The sequence below is a fragment of the Giraffa tippelskirchi genome, chromosome 6 (genome assembly GCF_054371585.1).
Source record: "Giraffa tippelskirchi isolate mGirTip1 chromosome 6, T2T-mGirTip1v1.2.pri, whole genome shotgun sequence".
NCBI lineage: Eukaryota > Metazoa > Chordata > Mammalia > Artiodactyla > Giraffidae > Giraffa > Giraffa tippelskirchi.
In genome coordinates, this window is record NC_137280.1 from 31741241 (window position 1) to 31761129 (window position 19889).

Below are 19889 nucleotides of genomic sequence, written 5' to 3' on the forward strand. Positions count from 1 at the left end.
AGCTATTGTTTCTGTGGGGTAGGACACTGTCTGGACAAGGGGACGAGAGAAATTAAAAAACAAACAAACAAAACCACTCCATTCCACTGTCTCTACACACAAACAACAAGGATACAAACAGAACAAAAATCCACATTTGTATTTAAGAACAAGCACATTTTCATATGTCTTTGTAAAGAACAGTTATATGCAAACAATGATAACATGAAGTGTTCCTGAAATAAGAATTTAAATTTGGGGAATGCAGATTGTGAGAACTCAGTACTTTAGTGTGTAGGGATGATTACAATGCTTTTGCGTACACATATCCTTTCTGCAAGTAAAATAGCAAACCATGTGTAAGACACACATGTAAATTATTTTTCCAGATGTGTTAGCTACCATTTGTAAAATCCTATTAAGAAATTTTTGTTGACAACAGCTAACATTGGGGAGCAGAACCAGATCTTTGGTTGTGTCAGTTATGTTCTTGTGGCTGATAGAATATTTATTCCCAGAGTTAACTGTTATAAATTGCATTTTGCCCCTTCAGTTGCTACAAGCTTGTGATGGAGAGTAGGCGGAGAGGACAACCTGTAATTCAGGATGGTTTGAAAGCCAGTTGCCTAGGAAACTGGGATAAGCAGCAAAATGCCCACCCAAACCAACTGTCAACAAGATAGGGGGTTTTCTTTTTTGATCTGTGTTGCTTTCCAAACACATATTTTATGACTCACATGGAGTGGCATCTGATTTGGGCCATTAACCCCTAGTGGTCAGTGTAGGCCTAAGTGGGCCAAAGGCTAGTCGAGGAGGGTGGGACATTTTTTATAAACAATATACTGATAACATATTGGGGGAAGGGGAATTATGGTGCAGTTTAAAAGGGGTTTATAAGATAAGATAATCAATAGATGCATATTTTACATAATATGCATGCAATTCTTGATCATAACTTTACATCTAAATTTACAGTGGCAAAACTTACTTTTCTTTAATATCAAAATTTTATTTGTTGTGATCCACTATTCCCTGATGTTATGCTACTTATACTAGAAGCTTTGATTTATAGTCAAGTAATTATCGTCAAGGGTAGTACTTGGGAATTCACAAACCTTTGATGAAATAGTACCTAATTTCCCAGTACTTTTAAAGTATATGCACACTTAACTTTTTATTTTTAAATGTGGCACATATGCACACACATGCATTTTAGAAGTATGGATACATGTGTGCGGGGTTCCCTGATGGCTCAGATGGTAAAGAGTCTGCCTGCAGTGCGAGAGACCCACATTCGATACCTGGGTGGGGAAGAAACCCTAGAGAAGGAAATGGCAACCCAGTCCAGTAATCTTGCCTAGAGAATTCCATAGGCAGAGAAGCACAGCAGGCTATGGTCCATGGGGTTGCAAAGGGTCAGACACGACTGAGTGACTAACAGACACACACACACACACACACACACACGTGCATATATACTTAAGCAAAATCATATAAAACTGCTGGGTCTACAAAAATGGCAATTTTATATACTTCAACTCATGAGTGATCAGAGAATACATTTTTTTCTCACCTGTTTTTGCTTGGATCCTTGTTTCCTCTTTCCCCACTTCACCTTACCCTTACTTTTATATCAGCTGTACTCTGCCCTTCTCACATATCCCCACGCTATCCTCTTCTCACTGGCAATTCACATTAATAACCGTGTATGTATATATCTCCATCCTCATGGAATCACGAACTCAGGTCTCCTGCATTGCAGGCAGATTCTTTACTGTCTGAGCCACCAAGGAAGGTCCATGGAATCACAAACAGGTACAAATATATCTATGCATCTGTATGCGTGTCAGCCACCAAACTCATCGTGTGAAACCTCAAACTTCCAGATTGCTTTTTTCTCTGTTGAAAGCTATAGGTAAATACTCTAATTCCTGCATTTGAATAATACTTATCTCCTCTTCTTGGCACTTATCTTTAAGGGATTTCAGCCTGGTTTTAAGTAGTTGCTTCACTTTTTTGATACGCATACACTCGAATTCTCTTTCTTTTATTATATGCTAGAAACTACTCACAAATGATTCAAGCTGTAAAGTATGGCAATGGGTCACACGATCAATTAGTCATTCTTTCCTTGTTTCTTACTTTTGCCTCCACAGAATAACCTATTATTTTGCAAAGTTAAGAATAAGGATGTAAGAGAAGGAAATACTTTAACACCAGACCCAGAATTTCTCCTGTGAAGAAAAATGGCCTCCCAGAGCCATTTCTCTGGTTTCCATCTGTCAGAGCAAAGTTAATGATCAGGTAGACTGTGAAGCCACATGAAGAGACCTTAGAATTCATGTTAGAGAGGAGAGTGTTTGAAAGCTTAAAAGAGACAAGAGGTACAGCTTCACGGCAGATGTCATAGGAGACCTCGGCCACTCCATGAAAGGTGACTTCTCCCCTCACTGTCTATAGTCATTGCCATTGAATTCCACTCTCCTACCAGGAGATAATATTGATTTAATGGTGGGAGATCTCTGCTCAGTAACATGGGTAAATCCCCAGCATGCTGGGCCACTGGGCTACTCCAGGACTACACCACTCTTGAGTTTTCTCACTAGGGAATTAGTCTCGACAGAGGGAGAAGGAGCAAAGGACTCAGAGATGGAGAGTCTATGCCCTCTTCTCCACTCTGCCCTCCCTTGCCCCTGCATGCATCTCCATAGTTCTTGGGTTCTCTTTGGTTCACACGTAAATGTCTGCTGTGTGACCAGGCTGTTGTCACTGGGCCATGGTCCTTTCTCTTATTTGGAAAGTTCTTTGTCATGAAATAAAAGGTCATTTCACAGGAATTTGGGGGTTGAAGTTCTCTCGAGATCAAGTGAGAAGACTCCATTTCTAAGATCTGTGATGGGTTTGCCTGGTAGGATTGGCTTGGGCCCGTCTTTTATCCTCAGCCAAGGGCCCCCTGGCCAGGGAGAGCACAGATCATTCTGGTTCTTGTGTGACTGAGGGCTGTTATTTATTTAGAAGCTGAGACTGCCCTCTTCCTGCCTGTCAAAAGGGTTTCAAAGCTGCTGCACCAGGAACTTTCAGATTACAGACTTCAGTGACTAACGACCCGTGTCCCCGCTTCAGTAGTGAAATCCCCAAATGGTCCTAGAAGAGAAGAGAAGTAAATCGTGATAGCTGCTTAGAGGGCATTTTAGAACTAAGTCCCAGGAGAAATGCTTTTAGGTTCAGAGAGAGACCTCCCCACTCACCACTGAAGAAAAAGAAAATGAAAAGGAGGGGGGGAATAGTAGCATACAGAAGGTCACTGTTTGCAGCTCACTGAGGTGTGCCCTGAAGACCAACCCCCTACATCAGCAATCAGTAGTTGACCCTTGAGCTCCTCTACCTCCCAGAAGGCACAACAGAATCAGATATCATGGGAGGTACACACACACACACACACACATACACACACACACACACACACACACCATATGTTCCTACCTGCAGGAAACAAGTTTCTGTGGGTGAGAGAATGAGGCCAGGTGATATTTCAAACAGAGTGCAATTTTAGCAGATCTATCAAGAACATTGATATGGGAGGCTTGTTACTGTAATCCCACAAGTCTTTTCATTTTTTCTTTGGAAAGTGTGAGAATAATTGTAACGCTGGTTCGCTTCCAAAACTGGACAGTGAGTTAAAGAGCAGCTGCCGCTGACACAACAATAACAACAACAGCCAAAGCTTTTATCCTGGCCACCATGGAGTTTCTTGAAAGAACTTACCTTGTGAATGACAAAGCCACCAAGATGTACGCCTTCACACTAGACAGGTAACAGACATCTGATTCTGCTTCACAGTTTTCTGTGTCTTGAATATTCACAAAGTCCCTAGATACTACTGCTTTAGAATTGGAGACTTCTGCTGTTGCAACCCAGGGGCATTTTGCAAAACTTTATCAACTGTTGATCGACTTGTATAATTTATATTCTGAAAAGGTCATACTCTGTATAGTTGATTCGATCCCTTACATATTCTGAGTGCATGAAGGATACACCTTATTAATATATTTTTATCTGTAGATTTTCTAAAAAGTTGATATATACAATCTAATGTGTTTACCTTTCTTTTCCTCAATTATTCCCACTTTTAAGATAGTAAATTTTAGTAAATCATATTTAGAAAGAATTAAGGTTTTTTCAACTATGTAGCAAATTGTGGTTACACTGATCTTAAGTTAATTGCTGTTTTCTTAATTATATAATACCATTATCAAATGTTCACACCTAGAATAAATATAGCTGAGTTTAACCTTCTACCTAGCTCTAGTTCTTTTTATTATCTTCCACAGTGCCATGTGCAATGTATTCATTCATTTCCCCTTTATTTAGCAATCATTGGTTGAACACATCTGGATATATAATGGAAACAAAAACATTCCTAGTCACAGATATCTGTCTTCTTGAAAGTTTGAGTCTAATGTAGAATGTGTTTGAGAAATAGGCAATTACAATATGGCATGTGTTTTTTCTAGGAGCGTTCAGTAAGAATATCTCAAGGGAACCTAGGTCTTTGCTGGACTTTGGGAGCCAGAGAAAGCTTTTCAGCAGTGATAGACTGAGAATTGAAAAAGAAAAAGGAGTTAGAGTGAAGTTAGGGAAACCCTACATAGGAGGTAGGGTTACAAAAGTTTTCCTAATTGAGGTAATTTCCTGGTAAAGATAGAGGAAAATAAGAATGAGATTTTGGCGCATTTGGGGAATTCAATCCAAGAGAAATGTACTCAGAATACATAGATAAACGAATGAGAACCTGAAAAAAATTTATGTTAGGAGTGGAATTTAAGAGAATACATACCCATTAATAGTATGTTTAATGTTTTTGTGCATTTCATGAAGCTAAATTAATATTCCAAAGAGTAGTGGCATTGTGTTTGATAGCATCAAATATTCGAGCAACTGCAAAGGGACTTTTCCTTAGAGTATTTATAACTTTGCTTAAAAAATATACAACAAAGAATCTAGCACATTATCTCATATTATAAGAATTATTTTTCTTGGAATATACTATTAGCTGTGATTTACTAAGATCATAAACAATAAAGCCTCATTTTAGGTCGGCAGAAATTTTAAACAACAGATTGTTAACACTGGACATTATTAATAGAGCATCTCTACATGATTGAATTAATAGTACTTCCCTTCTCATTAAAATAGACCATTTAGCTCTCTGGGATGCAAATAAAGCAACTGTTTATGGTTATAGGGTCTAATTCACCTCATATATGGGTACAGTTTTCAGGATACAGTGATGATAAAAACTGTCAAGCTCATTTTTATTTTCTTTTCAAATAAAAACAATAGAACCCATAGGACTCCTTGTTTTAACTGCCAAGGAAACTTTTAGCTGAGGTAATATCAGTCCTCTAAGGGAAAGATGCATAGCTCTCTGTTCTTATGGCCTGATTCTCCCAAGGGTAGAGCCTAGTGGGGGAACTAAGATTCCACAAGCCACATGGGTACTGCCAACAACAACAACAAAAAAACCTCCAAAACACTTGAACCTACATAACACTATTCATACTAATCGTTCATTTTGCCAAGGCAATGGCACCCCACTCCAGAGTTCTTGCCTGGAAAATCCCATGGACGGAGGAGCCTGGTAGGCTGAAGTCCATGAGGTCGCTAAGAGTCAGACACAACTGAGCAACTTCACTTCCACTTTTCACTTTCATGCATTGGAGAAGGAAATGGCAACCCACTCCAGTGTTCTTGCCTGGAGAATCCCAGGGACGGGGAAGCCTGGTGGGCTGCCGTTTATGGGGTCGCACAGAGTCGGACATGACTGAAGCGACTTAGTAGTAGTAGTAGCATTTTGCCAAATAGTAAAGGGAATTCCAAAGAGAATAAATACTATTCTTAAGGCTAGACATCTGTTTGATTATAGCAGAGTTGGGATGTGGACCCACGCCTCCTGTTTGTGAATTCTGTTCCCCTCCCCTCCCACTCTTCTGCAGACACACTAAATACAAAGCAATAAAGTACTAACATACTGATATTTGCTATAACATGAATGAACTTGAAAACATTATGCTAAATGAAAGAAGCCAGCCACAAAAACTACATAATGTATGGTTCTCTTTATAGAAAATATCCGGAATAGGCAATTTTATAAAGACAGAAAGTAGACTAGTGGTTTCTTGAGGTAGTACTGTGTGTGAGGAGAGTGGGGTTTTACTGGGTATGGAATTTCTTTTTGGGGTGATGAAAATGTTCTAAATTTGATTGTGGTGATGGTTGTTTGAGTGTGTGTTAGTCGCTCACTCGTGTCTGACTCTGCGATCCCGTGGATTGTAGCCCGCCAGTCTTCTCTGTCCATGGGGATTCTCCAGGCAAGAATACTGGAGTGGGTAGCCATTCCCTCCTCCAGGGGATCTTCCCAACCCAGGTATCACACCCAGGTCTCCCGCATTGCAAGTGGATTCTTTACTGTCTGAGCCACCAGGGAAACCCAAGAATACTGGAGTGGGTAGCCTATCCTTTCCCCAGGGGATCTTTCCATCCCAGGAATCCAACTGGGGTTTCCTGCATTGCAGGCAGATTCTTTACCAACTGAGCCACTGGGGAAGCAGCCTATTTGGATAGGCTGCTCGTATATATATATATATACACACATATATATAAGGTTTCAGTGAGATGGGTGGAAAATTGTTTTGAGTGACTATATTACTTATTTAAAAACAAACTTTGAAAACCAGTCACTCTCAATAGCTTGAAGTGCTTAATTAAAATACACTTACATCTATAGTCTCTCAACTTTCCCATATACCACTCTTTTTAACCTTTCCTCTCCCAGTCACTGCCCATGATACCACATAGCCTCTGTTACTGTCAGCTGGTTTGCCTGTCCCCCCTCTGCTAGGACATAAAGCTTCTTAGATCAAGAGCTTAGTTTGTATCAAGGACATGGTATCATTAGCATCTTTGATGGGGCAGATGTATGGTAGACATGCAGTACATTTGTTGAATGGATGAATTCATGAAGTGGTTGAAACGTCATGGGGAGACCTAAGCTTTTATTTCCTCTCCCAACAGGACTAGTGATTTGAGTTTCTTGGGAAAAGTAATGTTAAAGTACAAAAACAAAGTGATTTTATGTAGTCAGCATATAAATAAGAGGTTAAAAAATTATCTAGTTGGCCAAAAATGTTGAACAATCTTTTTGGCCAGCCCAATATTACCAGTTCCACTTCAAAAGTATAGAAACAAAGATGTTTAACCTCTAAAACCAAATGAAAATAAGATACAAAATTAAAAAAAAAAAGATTCTCCAAGGTCACAAAATAAAGCTCCACTCTTTAATTCCTTTTTAAAGGGATGAACTCAAAGTTCTAGGCTACTGATGTCAAATTTTCCAATATTTCCTTATCTTTCTTCTCTGTTTCTCCCCCCCACCCTTTTTTCTCTCTCTGATACTACAAGAAATTTCTTTGCTCCACCCTATTGCTCCTGCTCTTCAAAGTCTCAGCCATATGTGAATGGGTGGGAATTCTGGTGATTTACTCTTTGACAGATTCACATTTCATTTTTTGATATATTCTAGCACTTGCTTTCTAGAACCTATGTTTTAAAATTCTTAGAATTTGTAACACTTTCAGATTGAGGGCCTGTCCTTCATCTAGAGATAGTCAGATCACTTTGGTCTTATGAGATGATGAGGAATATATTTTAACTTCAGTTTTTAACTTCTTTTGGAATTGTAGACCCTTTGGGGAGTTTAGTGAAGATGGTGGGCTCCTGCCTCTCCCCATAAAACACATACATATACATGTATGAACACACTGCATCCAATTTCAGTACCACTTTTGGATTTCTGGCTTAGTGCTTCAAGAAACAATTTCAGCTCTCGTCCTTGTCTAGGACCAGGTAGCAGTATTAAAAGTAAAAACTGGCCAGGTTTTGTGCACTTTTCCTCTTGTGGCATTGTACACAGGCTGTGCCCCTGGTAGGAGGGTAAGTTCACTCACCACCTGGTTTTCTCTGCCTGCATGGTTATGAAAAACAGAAAAGAAAGCTGAGTAAACCAGTGGTCATAAGAACAATGCCAGAACATTCAGTGACCCTGTCCCTCTCACACTGCCTTCTCAGCACAAAGAAAAAGGAAACCTCCACCGCGCTCTGCTATTAGTTCTCTGGCTCCTCTGAGTCGATGACCATTGGCGACTAACATTGCTGTGCTATATGGTTGCTAATTATCAGTGTGTATCACATTACAAAGGTGAAAATCTATAGATGTAAGAACTACATGTGTCTCTTGCCAGATGGTTCATATTCCAATTAGATTATTTAGAACTCTTCAAAATCCTGAGTGCTATTAACATCACTAGCAAAAACATTCTGAAGCCAATTTGTCAACATACATGAAATTCCTTAAAAATGTAGATATTCTTTAACCAAGTAATTCCCCTTTCAGGATTACCTTTTGAGGAAATAATAATACATTGAGTAAAGATTAAATATAAGGATATGAATCACAGCAGAGCTTATACAAGCAAATAATTGGAAGAGTCAATTATTCAATTTTAGGAAATACTGTGATATATCTATACTAAATATAATGCTCTCTATATTGAACTAATGATGTAGAATATTTACTAAATTGAGAAAATGTTAATAATATATACAGCTAAAAATTAGGTCCCAAATCTGTATCTTTGGTGGAATCCCCAGCCCACCCCCACTGAGTTGCAGTCATGTGATCTGGGTAGAGTTTACCCCACTCTCAGCTCTAGGAGTCAGTGTGGTTGGGTTGAGCCAGTCTTCTGGCTGTAAACGAGGTCTAAGCCAATTATCCCATCCATATTCCTCTGGCTTTAAAGGCTGGCCGAATCAGCATGCAATTCAGGACTCCTGTTTAGCAGTTGGGAGAATGAACACTCTTTCTCCCTGTATAAGAAAATACAAGTACACAGTCCTGATTACCTTGGGCAACTATTCCACTTTATGATAAAAATTAGCCTGCGGTAAAAGAGTAGTAGAAAACTGCAGAGCAATGGCTCTGGAGCTTTGATAAATCAGGTCTGATGTCTATAGATGTTTTCAGCTGCAAAACCAATAATTCCCATGTATTGATATACCTAGCATGAGCTTTGTTTTCTGTACTTGCAATGAAAACCATTCTAATTAATATGGACTCTAAGAAAAAAGTGAATCACAAAAAACTCTGAAAAATTCTTAAAGAGATGGGAATACCAGACTACTTTATTTGTCTCCTGAGAAATCTCTATGTGGGTCAAGAAGCAATAGTTAGAACTAGACATGGTACAACTGACTGGTTCAAAATTGGGAAAGGAGTACGTCAAGGCTATATATTGTCACCCTGCTTATTTAACTTGTATGTAGAGTGCATCATATGAAATGCCAGGCTGGATGAATTACAAGCTGAAATCAACACTTCTGGGAGAAATATCAACAACCTCAAGATATGCAGATATTACCACTCTTATGGCAGAAAGGGAAGAGGAACTAAAGAGTTCTTTCACTGAAGAAAAGAAAATAACTTCACAAAGAACCAAAGAGGTCTTTCACCTTTCACTGAAGGTGAAAGAAGAGAGTGAAAAAGTTGGCTAGAAACTCAACATTCAAAAAACCAAGATCGTGGCATCCAGTCCCATCACTGCATGGAAAATAGAAGGGGAAAAAGTGGAAACAGTGACAGATTTTATTTTCTTGGGCTCCAAAATCACTGTGGATGGTGACTGCAGCCATGAAATTAGAAGGCGCTTGCTCTTTGGAAGAAAAGCTATGAGGAATCTAGATATCATATTAAAAAGCAGAGACATCACTTTGCCAACAAAGGTCTATAGTTAAAGAAAGTGAAAGTGTGAGTTTCCCAGTCATGTCTGAATCTTTACAAACTCGTGGACTGTAGCCTGCCAGGCTCCTCTTTCCATGGAGTCGTCCAGGCAAGAATACTGGAGTGGGCTGCCATTTCCTTCTCCAGAGGATCTTCCTGAACTAGGGATCGAACCTGGGTCTCCTGCATTGTAGGCCGATTCTTTACCATCTGAGCCACCAGGGAAGCCCTAGTGGGCTTAGTCAATGCTATGGTTTTTCCAGTAGTCATGTACGGATGTGAGAGTTGGACCATTAAGAAGGCTGAGTGCTGAAGAATTGCTGCTTTCAAATTGTGGTGCTGGAGAAGACTCTTGAGAGGTCCCTTGAGAGGCTGCAAGATCAAACCAGTCAATCTTAAAGGAAATCAACCCTGAATATTCATTGGAAGGACTGATACTGACGCTGAAGCTCTAATACTTTGGTCACCTGATGTGAAGAGCTAACTCACTGGAAAAGACTCTGATGCTGGGAAAGATTGAAGGCAAAAGGAGACGGGTGTGGCAGAGAATGAGATGGTTGGACGGCATCACCGACTCAATGCACATGAATTTGAGCACACTCTAGGAGATAGTGGAGGACAGAGGAGCCTGGTGTGCTGCAGTCCACGGGATCACAAAATGTTGGACATGACTTAGCAAGTGAACGACAACAACAACTAAGTAAAAAAAAAGTGCATTTACGTATTACAAAGCTAAACAAAAAACTATCAATAATATTTGTCTCTTGGAAGTATGTTTATTAGTTATTTTCCCCTCTGTTTTGTACCTTTCTGTAATTCCAGTTTTTCTATAATGAATATGTATGTTATTTTATTCAGAAAAATATATAATGATAATTAGAATTATAATCATAAATATCATTTAGGCCAAAACCATCAGATCTTTTTCTGGATGGTGATAAGACCAATGAAGTAACTCTTCAAGTGAAGGAAAATAATTTATTTCCATCTTTATGCCTTTCTCTATGTCTTCTAATAAGTTTATTAAAATTATAAGCCTGAGTAGTTCGAGATCACTGTGGAGGTAAACTTTGGTTTTAAGCAAACTGATGTTCAGATAGAGAGGCAATGTGGGTACAGTGAAAACAAGACTGAGCTTGGAGTCCCAGCTCTGCCATTTCCCAGCTATCTGACCTCAGGAAATTACTTAAAGTCTCTGAATCTTAGTTACTTCAGTAAGAAACTGTGTTGTTTGTTGTTTAGTTGTTCAGTTGTGTCCGATCTTTTGTGACCCCATGGACTGTAACTGACAGGCTCCTCTCTGTGGCACTGGATTAATGTCATCCAAAATCTTTGCATCTGTGAAATTCTGTATGTCTATAAATGGCTCCATATTTCTATGAATGCTTTATACTTGAACAGAACAAAAATGCACAGCCTCTTTTGGGAAGTACAAGTAGGTTTAACTCTCATTGGGCTTCCCTAGTGACTCAGTGGTAAAGAATCTGCTTGTCAAATGCAGGAGATATGAGTTTGATACCTGGGTTGGGAAGATCCCCTGGAGAAGGAAATGGAAACCCACTCTAGTATTCTTGCCTGGGAAATCCCATGGAGAGAGGAGCCTGGTGGGCTACACAGTCCACAGGGTCGCAAAGGAGTCGGACATGACTTAGCGGCTAAAGAACAACAACAAACTCTCATTACAACTTTGATAGATTGGTAGAGATTTCTGCAAAACTGTATTAAGGGTCCATATGGACTCAGCAGGAAAAAGTGCGATAACCTATTAACAATGTGACTGTTGGGAAGAAAGACGGTGATGGCACGCCACAGTGAGTATGTCCATCACCAGGCTGGCTCATACACATATTATTCATTAACAATAACAATCTCATCACTGCCCTTTTCTAAATTTATAGCAGTGTCCAAAATCTTTTCAGTGAAGTAACTGGGAAGGAAATGAATCAAAATGTATTTGCTTCCTTTCTCCTTTTTTTTGGATCTCTTTAAAAAATGAATTTATCTTTGGCTGCATTGGGTCTTCCTTGCTGAGTGCATGCTTTCTTTCTCTAGTTGCAGCGATCCGGGGCTACTCTTTGTTGCAGGTGCATAGGCTTTTTTTTTTTTTCATTGTGGTGGCTTCTATTGCTGCAGTGGGTTTTCTTGTTGCAGAGCATGGGCTTTAGGGTGCTTGGGCTCAGTAGTTGTGGCTCACAAGCTTAGATGCCCCACTGCCTGTGGAATCTTCCTGGACCAGGGATTAAATCTGTGTCCCCTGCATTGTTAGGCAGATTCTCGGTTGAGAATCCAGTGGTTACTGGACCACGAGGGAAGTCCCTCCTTTGCTATCTCTTAATCAGAGGTGTGGGTGTGTGTGCCTGCTTAGTCGCTTCAGTCGTGTCTAACTTTGTGACCCTATGGACTGTAGCCCACCAGGCTCCTCTGTCCATAGGATTCTCCAGGCAAGAATACCAGAGTGGGTTGCCATGCCCTCCTCCAGGGGATCTTCCTGAACCGGGGATCGAACTTGAGTCTGCCTGCGTCTCCTGCATTGCAAGCAGATTCTTTTACCCACTGAGCCACCTGGGAAGCCCTAATCAGGGGTTCAGTTCAGTCGCTCAGTCGTGTCCGACTCTTTGCGACCCCATGAATTGCAGCACGCCTGGCCTCTCTGTCCATCACCAACTCCCGGAGTCTACCTAATCAGGGGTAGTATAGACTAAACATGAGTTTGCTTACATAAAAACAAAACTTTTTTGTAACTTAGAATTCAGAAGAAAATCTCTTGCTTGTTCCTTATACTGGATGTTTCACCTAGAAGGAACTGTGAATTCTAAGTTCCGAGCTAGTCAGCAAATGTCCTCGTAGCTGTTCTGAGAATGAGTAGGGCTGTCAGTGAGAAGTTTGTTTGCAACCATGTTCACTTCTTGCTTCTGTCAAACTCCTCTACAGTGTGGAACTACAGCAGAAACCGTTGAATAAAGATCAGTGTCCTGGAGAAAAGCCAGAGGAGCTGGAGTCAGGAGTCATCCATCACTGCCACCACAACTGCAAGGCCACAGAGGACAGGGCGCAGGAGCAAATCTACGCCAAGTGGAAGCTCTGTGCTGCTTCGGGAATATGCTTAGTTTTCATGATTGCAGAGGTCGTGGGTGAGTATTTCTCAAAATGTCTCTGATTAAGCGAGCAAACAAACGAAACCCCCGCGTCATTACAGGAGGGTTGTCTAAAGTGCTTCTTTTAAAAAAAGACTGAATATTTTCTGTACATTTAAAGTAACAATATGCTCATTGTAGATAAGTTGGAAAATAGAAGGAAGCAAAATAATATTCATCAAAATCCCACAATCGAATGATAATCTCCAATAACATTATGGAGTATTTTTGTACAGTGTATTTTCTATTCATAGCTCACAACTTTTTAAAATATAACTGAGAGCATGCTGAATGCTTTTTGCCATGCCATCAAATATTCTTCAAAAAACATTTCTATGCCTGAACAATATTCTATAATATGCTCTTCTTGTGATTTTCATAACCATCTCTCCATTGTTAGAAATTTAGGGAGTTTTTTCCCTGCTTATGGACAATGATGCAGTGAAAAATCTTGAATAAAACTCTGCCTGCTTTTCTAGTTTATCCCTTCAAAGAGATTCCTGAAAGTGGAAATTGTTGGTTGAATAATAAGAATATTTTTATTACTTCTTTGTGCACATTGTCAAACTGCTATCTAGAAAACTTGAAACAATTCCTGGGTCTGCCAGCTTTGCAGAATGACCCTCTCCAAATCGTTACTAGAACTTATTTCAATCTTTAAAAAATCTTTGCTAACGTATAGATGAATATGCTTTATTTTAATATGCATTCATTTGTTACTGTTAATATTATTTGTATGTGTATTAGTGATCTCTATTTCCCTCTGCTAATATATTAGTGATCTGTATTTTGTCTGATAATTTGTAATTCTCTATCTTGATCTCTGGGAGCTCTTTATATATTAGGATATTAAACTTCTGTCACATTTGTTATAAGCACTATTCTAGTTTGTTGTTTACTTTTTAATTTTGGTTTAATTTTTGGCTTGACTTAGAGAAGTTTCAAATTTTATATAGGTAATTCTATCAAACATTTCATTTTGAACTGATTTATTTTATTATACTACTCTACCACTGTTTTAGTGCTCAGTAAGCCTTTCCTATCTACTGAGAAGATAAATATCACCATGTTGTTCAATTGTTCACATTTAATTTTAAATCAATATGAAATCATATATGCTCTCAGGATTGAAAAATTCTCTTTCTAAAGAGCTAACAAAGATTTCAGCATCATTTATGGAATAGTTCATTATTTCCTCCATTGATTTTTCTCCATATTATTTTTTTCTTTTTTTTAAATTTATTGTTAATTGGAGGATAATTGCTGTACAATGTGATGGTTTCTGCTGTACAACAATGTAAATCAGCCATAAGAAGACATATATCACCTCCCTTAATAGAGTTAGGTTCTAAGGTGTTTTATTGACCTGTGTTGCTAATCTGTCAGCAGTTAACATATTTAATGTAGATTTACATGTTGTAATGTCTGTTGTTCTTCCCTCATTATCCTTTAACAGAAAAAAAATATAAAGCTGTTCATTCCTGTTTATCATTCTAATTGAACATGAAAATAATTTTGTTCAGCTTCCTTCAAAATTTAATTATGATTTCACTGTATACGAATTAATTTGGGAACACAAATCTTCTTAAAATACTCAGTTTTTCCCTCTAGGAATATGGTATGTTTCTTCATTTACCCAAACACTCTACATCTCTCCTCAAGGTTCTGTGGTTTTAGTTTGCTTGTTTAAAGACATGGACAATCTATTTCTTGCTAGGTTTATAGTAGTTTTGTGTGTTTGGTTATTCTTTCCAGAGGTGAGTGGGGTCTCCCTTTTTACACGTCCTGCTTTGTAGATCGTTGTTTATTGTATTTTGGAAAGCTTTTTTTTTTTTTTTCAGTGTTTTCTTTCTTTTTTTATTTTTTTAAAATTTTTTTATTAAATTAGTTTATTTTCTATTTTTTAACTTTACAATATTGTATTTGTTTTGCCATACATTAACATGAATCCACCATGGGTGTACATGTTTTCTTTCATTTTGTATATTCACTTTGAATTCAATAATGTATTTGAACTATTGCCATTCTAAATGTATCTCAGTTAATTTTCCTTGTTCCTGTCATCCCTTCTCCCCATCCTAGGAGACAACCCTCTTTTGTGCAAAAAATTTTATTTCTCCTCGCTTTCAATAGTTATATATCTTCTGTATGTTTCATATTTTTATCATGTTAAATAATATGTTAAATCAAGTCATATGTTCAACTATTTAATTGTTAAGTGACATATTTCCTGAGGGGTTAAGTATTTTTATTATGTTAACAAAGTATTCTTCTTGTCCTAGTTTTTTAATGGTTAACAAATAATCAAGGATGAGTATTGCCTTTTATCAAAAACCTTTTCTTTTAAGTTCATTCTGTTTTAAAACGTTTGACCTATTGTCAATGTGCATTGTATTAAGAGATCACCGTGCATTTCTGACATTATGATGACAACAGCTAATATGTATTTATGCTTACTATGTGCTGGAAGCTGCGGTGAGTGCTTTCCATGAATTACCTTACTTAACCCTGATGACATTCCTGAGAGGTAGGTCCTATTATAAATTGCAGTTTATAGACCATAAATCTGAAGCACAAAGAGTAAAGTATTGACTTCAGTAACATACCTATCAGTGGCAGGCAGTTTGAACTCCAGAGCTCATGTTCTTAGGCTCCCATATGGTGCCTCTGAACTTGACCTTGGTGGACCATCCTCTCAATGCATTGCTCAATCTGAGTCATTGATATTTTTGTTAGGATTTTTATACCTTTTTTTGTCATTGAAATTTAACTATAGCTTTCTGTTTGGAACTACTTCTCTAGGTTTTTGAATTTGAGTTATGCATATTGAAATGAAAAATATAGTTTTAATAATTTCCTTTTTATATAAAAAAGCTAAAAGTTTAAATGGCATTATAATTAATCTTTCTTTTTAAAGAACTCCCTAATAAATTTTCTGACTTCAGAGACATTTTTGGATATAATCTTTTGATGTATTTGAGCTTCTTCCTCATTCACAGACATATTAAAAATTTCTACTTCTTAAGTAAATTTTTGTTATTTATAAACCTCTAAATTCATTCATCTCAGAAATTGTAAAATTTATTATCATACAATGGAACATGATAGTCTCATATTGGTACTCTCTTTAATCCAGTTCCTTTCTCATTGTAATACTATCTGTATATTTTTACTTCTTTTCCTTAATTTTAACTTGGCAGATGTCTATTTATTTTATTGGTAAATATTTTTATTGAATATATTATTTTAATTTTCCTTCTGTTTTCTAATTCACAATCCTTGGCTTTAAAAATATTTTTACTTCCTCTGTGCTTCTTTTGTCAGAGCTTTAGTCTTATTGCATATTTTAATATCTTAAGTTATATTCTTATTTAATATATTTGTATCCTTTTTTATTAATAACAAAGCTATGTATAGTTAAGAACAATCTAAAGGTTTTGGTATGGTATGTTATCTTATTTATAATTTTTTTACCAAAATGATTTAAAATAACATTATAAACCACCTATAAAGTTTTCGCCATAAGCTACTAGTACTCTTGGAGCTTCCCTGGTGGCTCAGATGGTAAAGAATCTGCCTGCAATGTGGGAGACCTGGGTTTGATCCCTGGGTTGGGAAGATCCCCTGGAGAAGGGAATGGCTACCCACTCCAGGATTCTGGACTGGAGAATTCCATGGACAGAAGAGCCTGGCAGGCTACAGTCCAGGTAGTCAGAAGGAGTTAGGAGCAACTAACACTTTCATTTGTCAATACCACTCTTACCACTATTACTTGTTACATTCTCTTACTGATATTTTGGCTTCATTTTCTCTTTATTATCCCAAATGGGTGCTAAATTAATAATAATCTAAGGCTAAAGGAGAATTTGCTAAGCTAATTTTTTTGTACTACAATAGCAAGCAATGAGAATTAATTTGTTTCTTCAAGCTACTGAATTTTCTGACCTATACACATAGACTTCCATAGCTTTTGAAAACTGGAAAAGTTGAAGAGAGCTTGTTGTTGTTGTTCAGTCACCCAGTTGTGTCTAACTCTTTGCGACTGCATGGACTGCAGCACGCCATCTCCTGAATTTTGCCAAAGTTTATGTCCATAGCATTGGTGATGCCATTCAGCCATCTCATCCTCTGATGTCCTTTTCTCCTTCCGCCCTCAATCTTTCCCAGCATCAGGGAAGAGAGCCTAGGCCCTTAATCAAATTCAAGATGAATCCAGAGTTGGTAAATAACCTTCTAGTCAAATTAAAAAAAAATAATGCCATATAATTTCTAGAGCCAGGGTAAGTCTTTCGAATGAATGACTTAATAACTTGATAGAGCTGCCAAGAAGTTACTTTTAGCAGCTCCAATCTGGAAAGCTCCCTCTGAAAATCCATTGATATCTATACTAGGAGAGGCATTCTTTTTTATTAAGGAAATTCATGAGATTGTGCACAATTTTCAATTGCTTGTATAAGAGATCAACAAAATGGAAAATCTAAAAAACAGAATCCATTTGAAACATGATATGAAAAAGTGACATTCTGGAAATTCATAGCCTTACAGAGAAAGTACTGATACCACCCCATACCATGTAAGTGACCAGGGAAGCCTGGTGTACCACAGTCCATGGGGTTGCAAAGAGCTGGACATGACTTGGCGACTGAACACACACATACCACCCCCATGTGAACACACCTCGAAGGATGCATAAACTGGCTGGTTTTCTCCACAACTTTCTTCTATTGCTTTGCCCTGAAATCACGTGGATGCTGAGAACAGACACATAATCTCCCCGGGTGATGTCTAATTAATATTCTGGAATGAGATTGTCTCTCATTCACAAAACTCAGTTTGCTCTTTGTGCCTTTCCATAAGCCCTGCCACTTTGTTTCTAAAATGACATATTTTTAGAGGGGAAATGAGAAGCTATTCACTTTGAGAAAGCAAATCAATCTCCTCCTTGCCTTCTCATTTCTAATAATTAGTCTATGAGTTCAAATCTGGCTTTTGAGTCAGAAGAGACTGATGTTGTCAGTAAAGGAATTCAATGGATACTGACAGAAAATCCTTTGGAATTTGAATTGTATTGATATTGAGCTAATTGTCCTAAAACATTGCTCTCTTTGTGTTAACTCTGTCTTCAAAATTCTCCATTGGCTCACCTTCGCCATTTCAGTCCTTCACAACCTTTTCCCCATCACCGCAAGTACAGGAAATTTTACCGAGCACAGAGATAAATTGACTAGTATACTTGCAGCAGAAAGAAACTGATTCAGGGGCCTTCTCTGTGTTAAGCTCTACTTGGCTGTCCCAAGTGAAAAGAGATCAATACGTTGGAAAACTCTGGCATCCTGGACAAAGTGAAAAATTCTACTTTGGCTTTCAAGTTATTCTACCATCTGGCTGCCAAACTGACTATCAATCTTTTACTACTTCCCTATATGACGTTTCTTCTGTTTCAGCTATTTATTCATTTTATCCAAAATAATCATTTCACTTTAAGGTCTCTGTAACCTTTGCTTATGCCTTTTGATTTATATGGAAAAGCCCTCTCATTCTCTCTACTCGTCAAAACCCTGACCATCGTTCAAGACCCCAACTCACAGCTCACCTCCTTTATAAAACCATTTTTGACCAACTTAGAGAAAGCAAGTAGTGTTATCAGATGACTTTTGGGAATCTGGGAGGTCCTCTTGCAGGATGTGGGGTCTGAACAAAGCCTTGAAGGATGAGTAGGAATTGAAAGGTGGCGAAGAGGAAGATGAGAAGGGCCTTTCACATACAGGGGCTTGCAGGTGGCCCAGAAGATCATAAATATCAGCTTTACCTGGAAAGATTTTGAGTGGGTAGGTCAGCATCAGGACAAGAAATCTGTATTCTTACAAAGCGAGTCAAATGATTCTGATGTGTAGCTATATTTGGGTGCCACTGTTTGCAGTGGACTGGCATTACCTGTCCAATAATGTTTTCTCATACTTATTGTCCTGGTGGCAGCTCTGGTCCTTTTGGCCCAAGCACTTCAAGTTCACAGGCACAGTGGGATGTGAGATGCCAAGCTGGATAAATCAGGGTCTCTGGGTCTATAAAGGAGATTTGGAAAAAAGCTCTCTCTTTTTCCTTTAAAATACTATGCTGAAATGATATAAACCCAGAGACCCACTTTTTTTTTCTTGCTGAAGGGGAGAAAGTTTGTCTTCAGGAGAAAAATAAAAAGCAATAATCAGAGCCAGAGCAGAGCTCCAATAACATTTTTTGAACCTTATGATTAGGCTGTACCTGATCCAATCCCACCCAGATTTATTCTGTTATTTGAGCCAATAAATGATCACTTTGCTGTTTAAAGTAGTTTGCATTGGGTGTTTATGACTTAACAACTGAGAGAACCTGAGGCAGTGGTATGGGGTACAACATGGTTAGTGGAGAATGAAACTAGAATGATGGTTGAGGGTTCCAGAAGGCTGTGAGGCCTGGCTGAGGAATCTGGATTGACTCTGCAGGCCTTGGGGAGTAACTGACATTTAGAACAGGAGAGGACAAGGTCATAGAGCTGTGTTTAGAGAAAGAACTGGCCACAGGGTACAGAGCAGATAGGAAGAAGGAATTAAAGAAGGCTACAAGCATCAGAGTGTCCACTGTGAATGGGCCTCTGAACCCACCGAACTGGAATACTTTCTGATTGCTCATGAAAGGTCCTAATTGTAGAAAGACCATTAAGGAGAGTTATACTGCATATGTAAATATGCATTCATATTTAAGAAGACAGACATACACACACAGAGAACCCACAAAAGTAAGCTCAGGTATGGCCATTTCTGGAAGAAAATGAGAGTGGCCAGGGAAAGACATCCTGAGGTAGGACTGTTAAGAGTTAAGCAAGGATGGAGGAAGCACTAGCTTGCTAGACAGGAATACAGAGCTGCGAGCAGGCTGGGGAAGATGGTAAGTATCTCAAAGGGAGA

At 38.4% G+C, this 19889-nt stretch overlaps 2 protein-coding genes across 2 annotated transcripts in view; one reads left to right on the plus strand and one right to left on the minus strand.

The window, feature by feature from the left end:
• LOC145511662 (uncharacterized) overlaps positions 1-19889 on the minus strand; it is a 703222-nt gene that overhangs the window by 213794 nt on the left and 469539 nt on the right. The window lies entirely within an intron of this gene.
• Positions 3721-19889, plus strand: part of SLC30A8 (solute carrier family 30 member 8) — a 37194-nt gene continuing 21025 nt past the window's right edge. Inside the window, exons 1-2 of the mRNA XM_081505263.1 lie at positions 3721-3791; positions 12746-12945. Of these exons, the coding sequence (XP_081361389.1) occupies positions 3721-3791; positions 12746-12945 (271 nt within the window). The remainder of the gene's footprint in view (positions 3792-12745; positions 12946-19889) is intronic.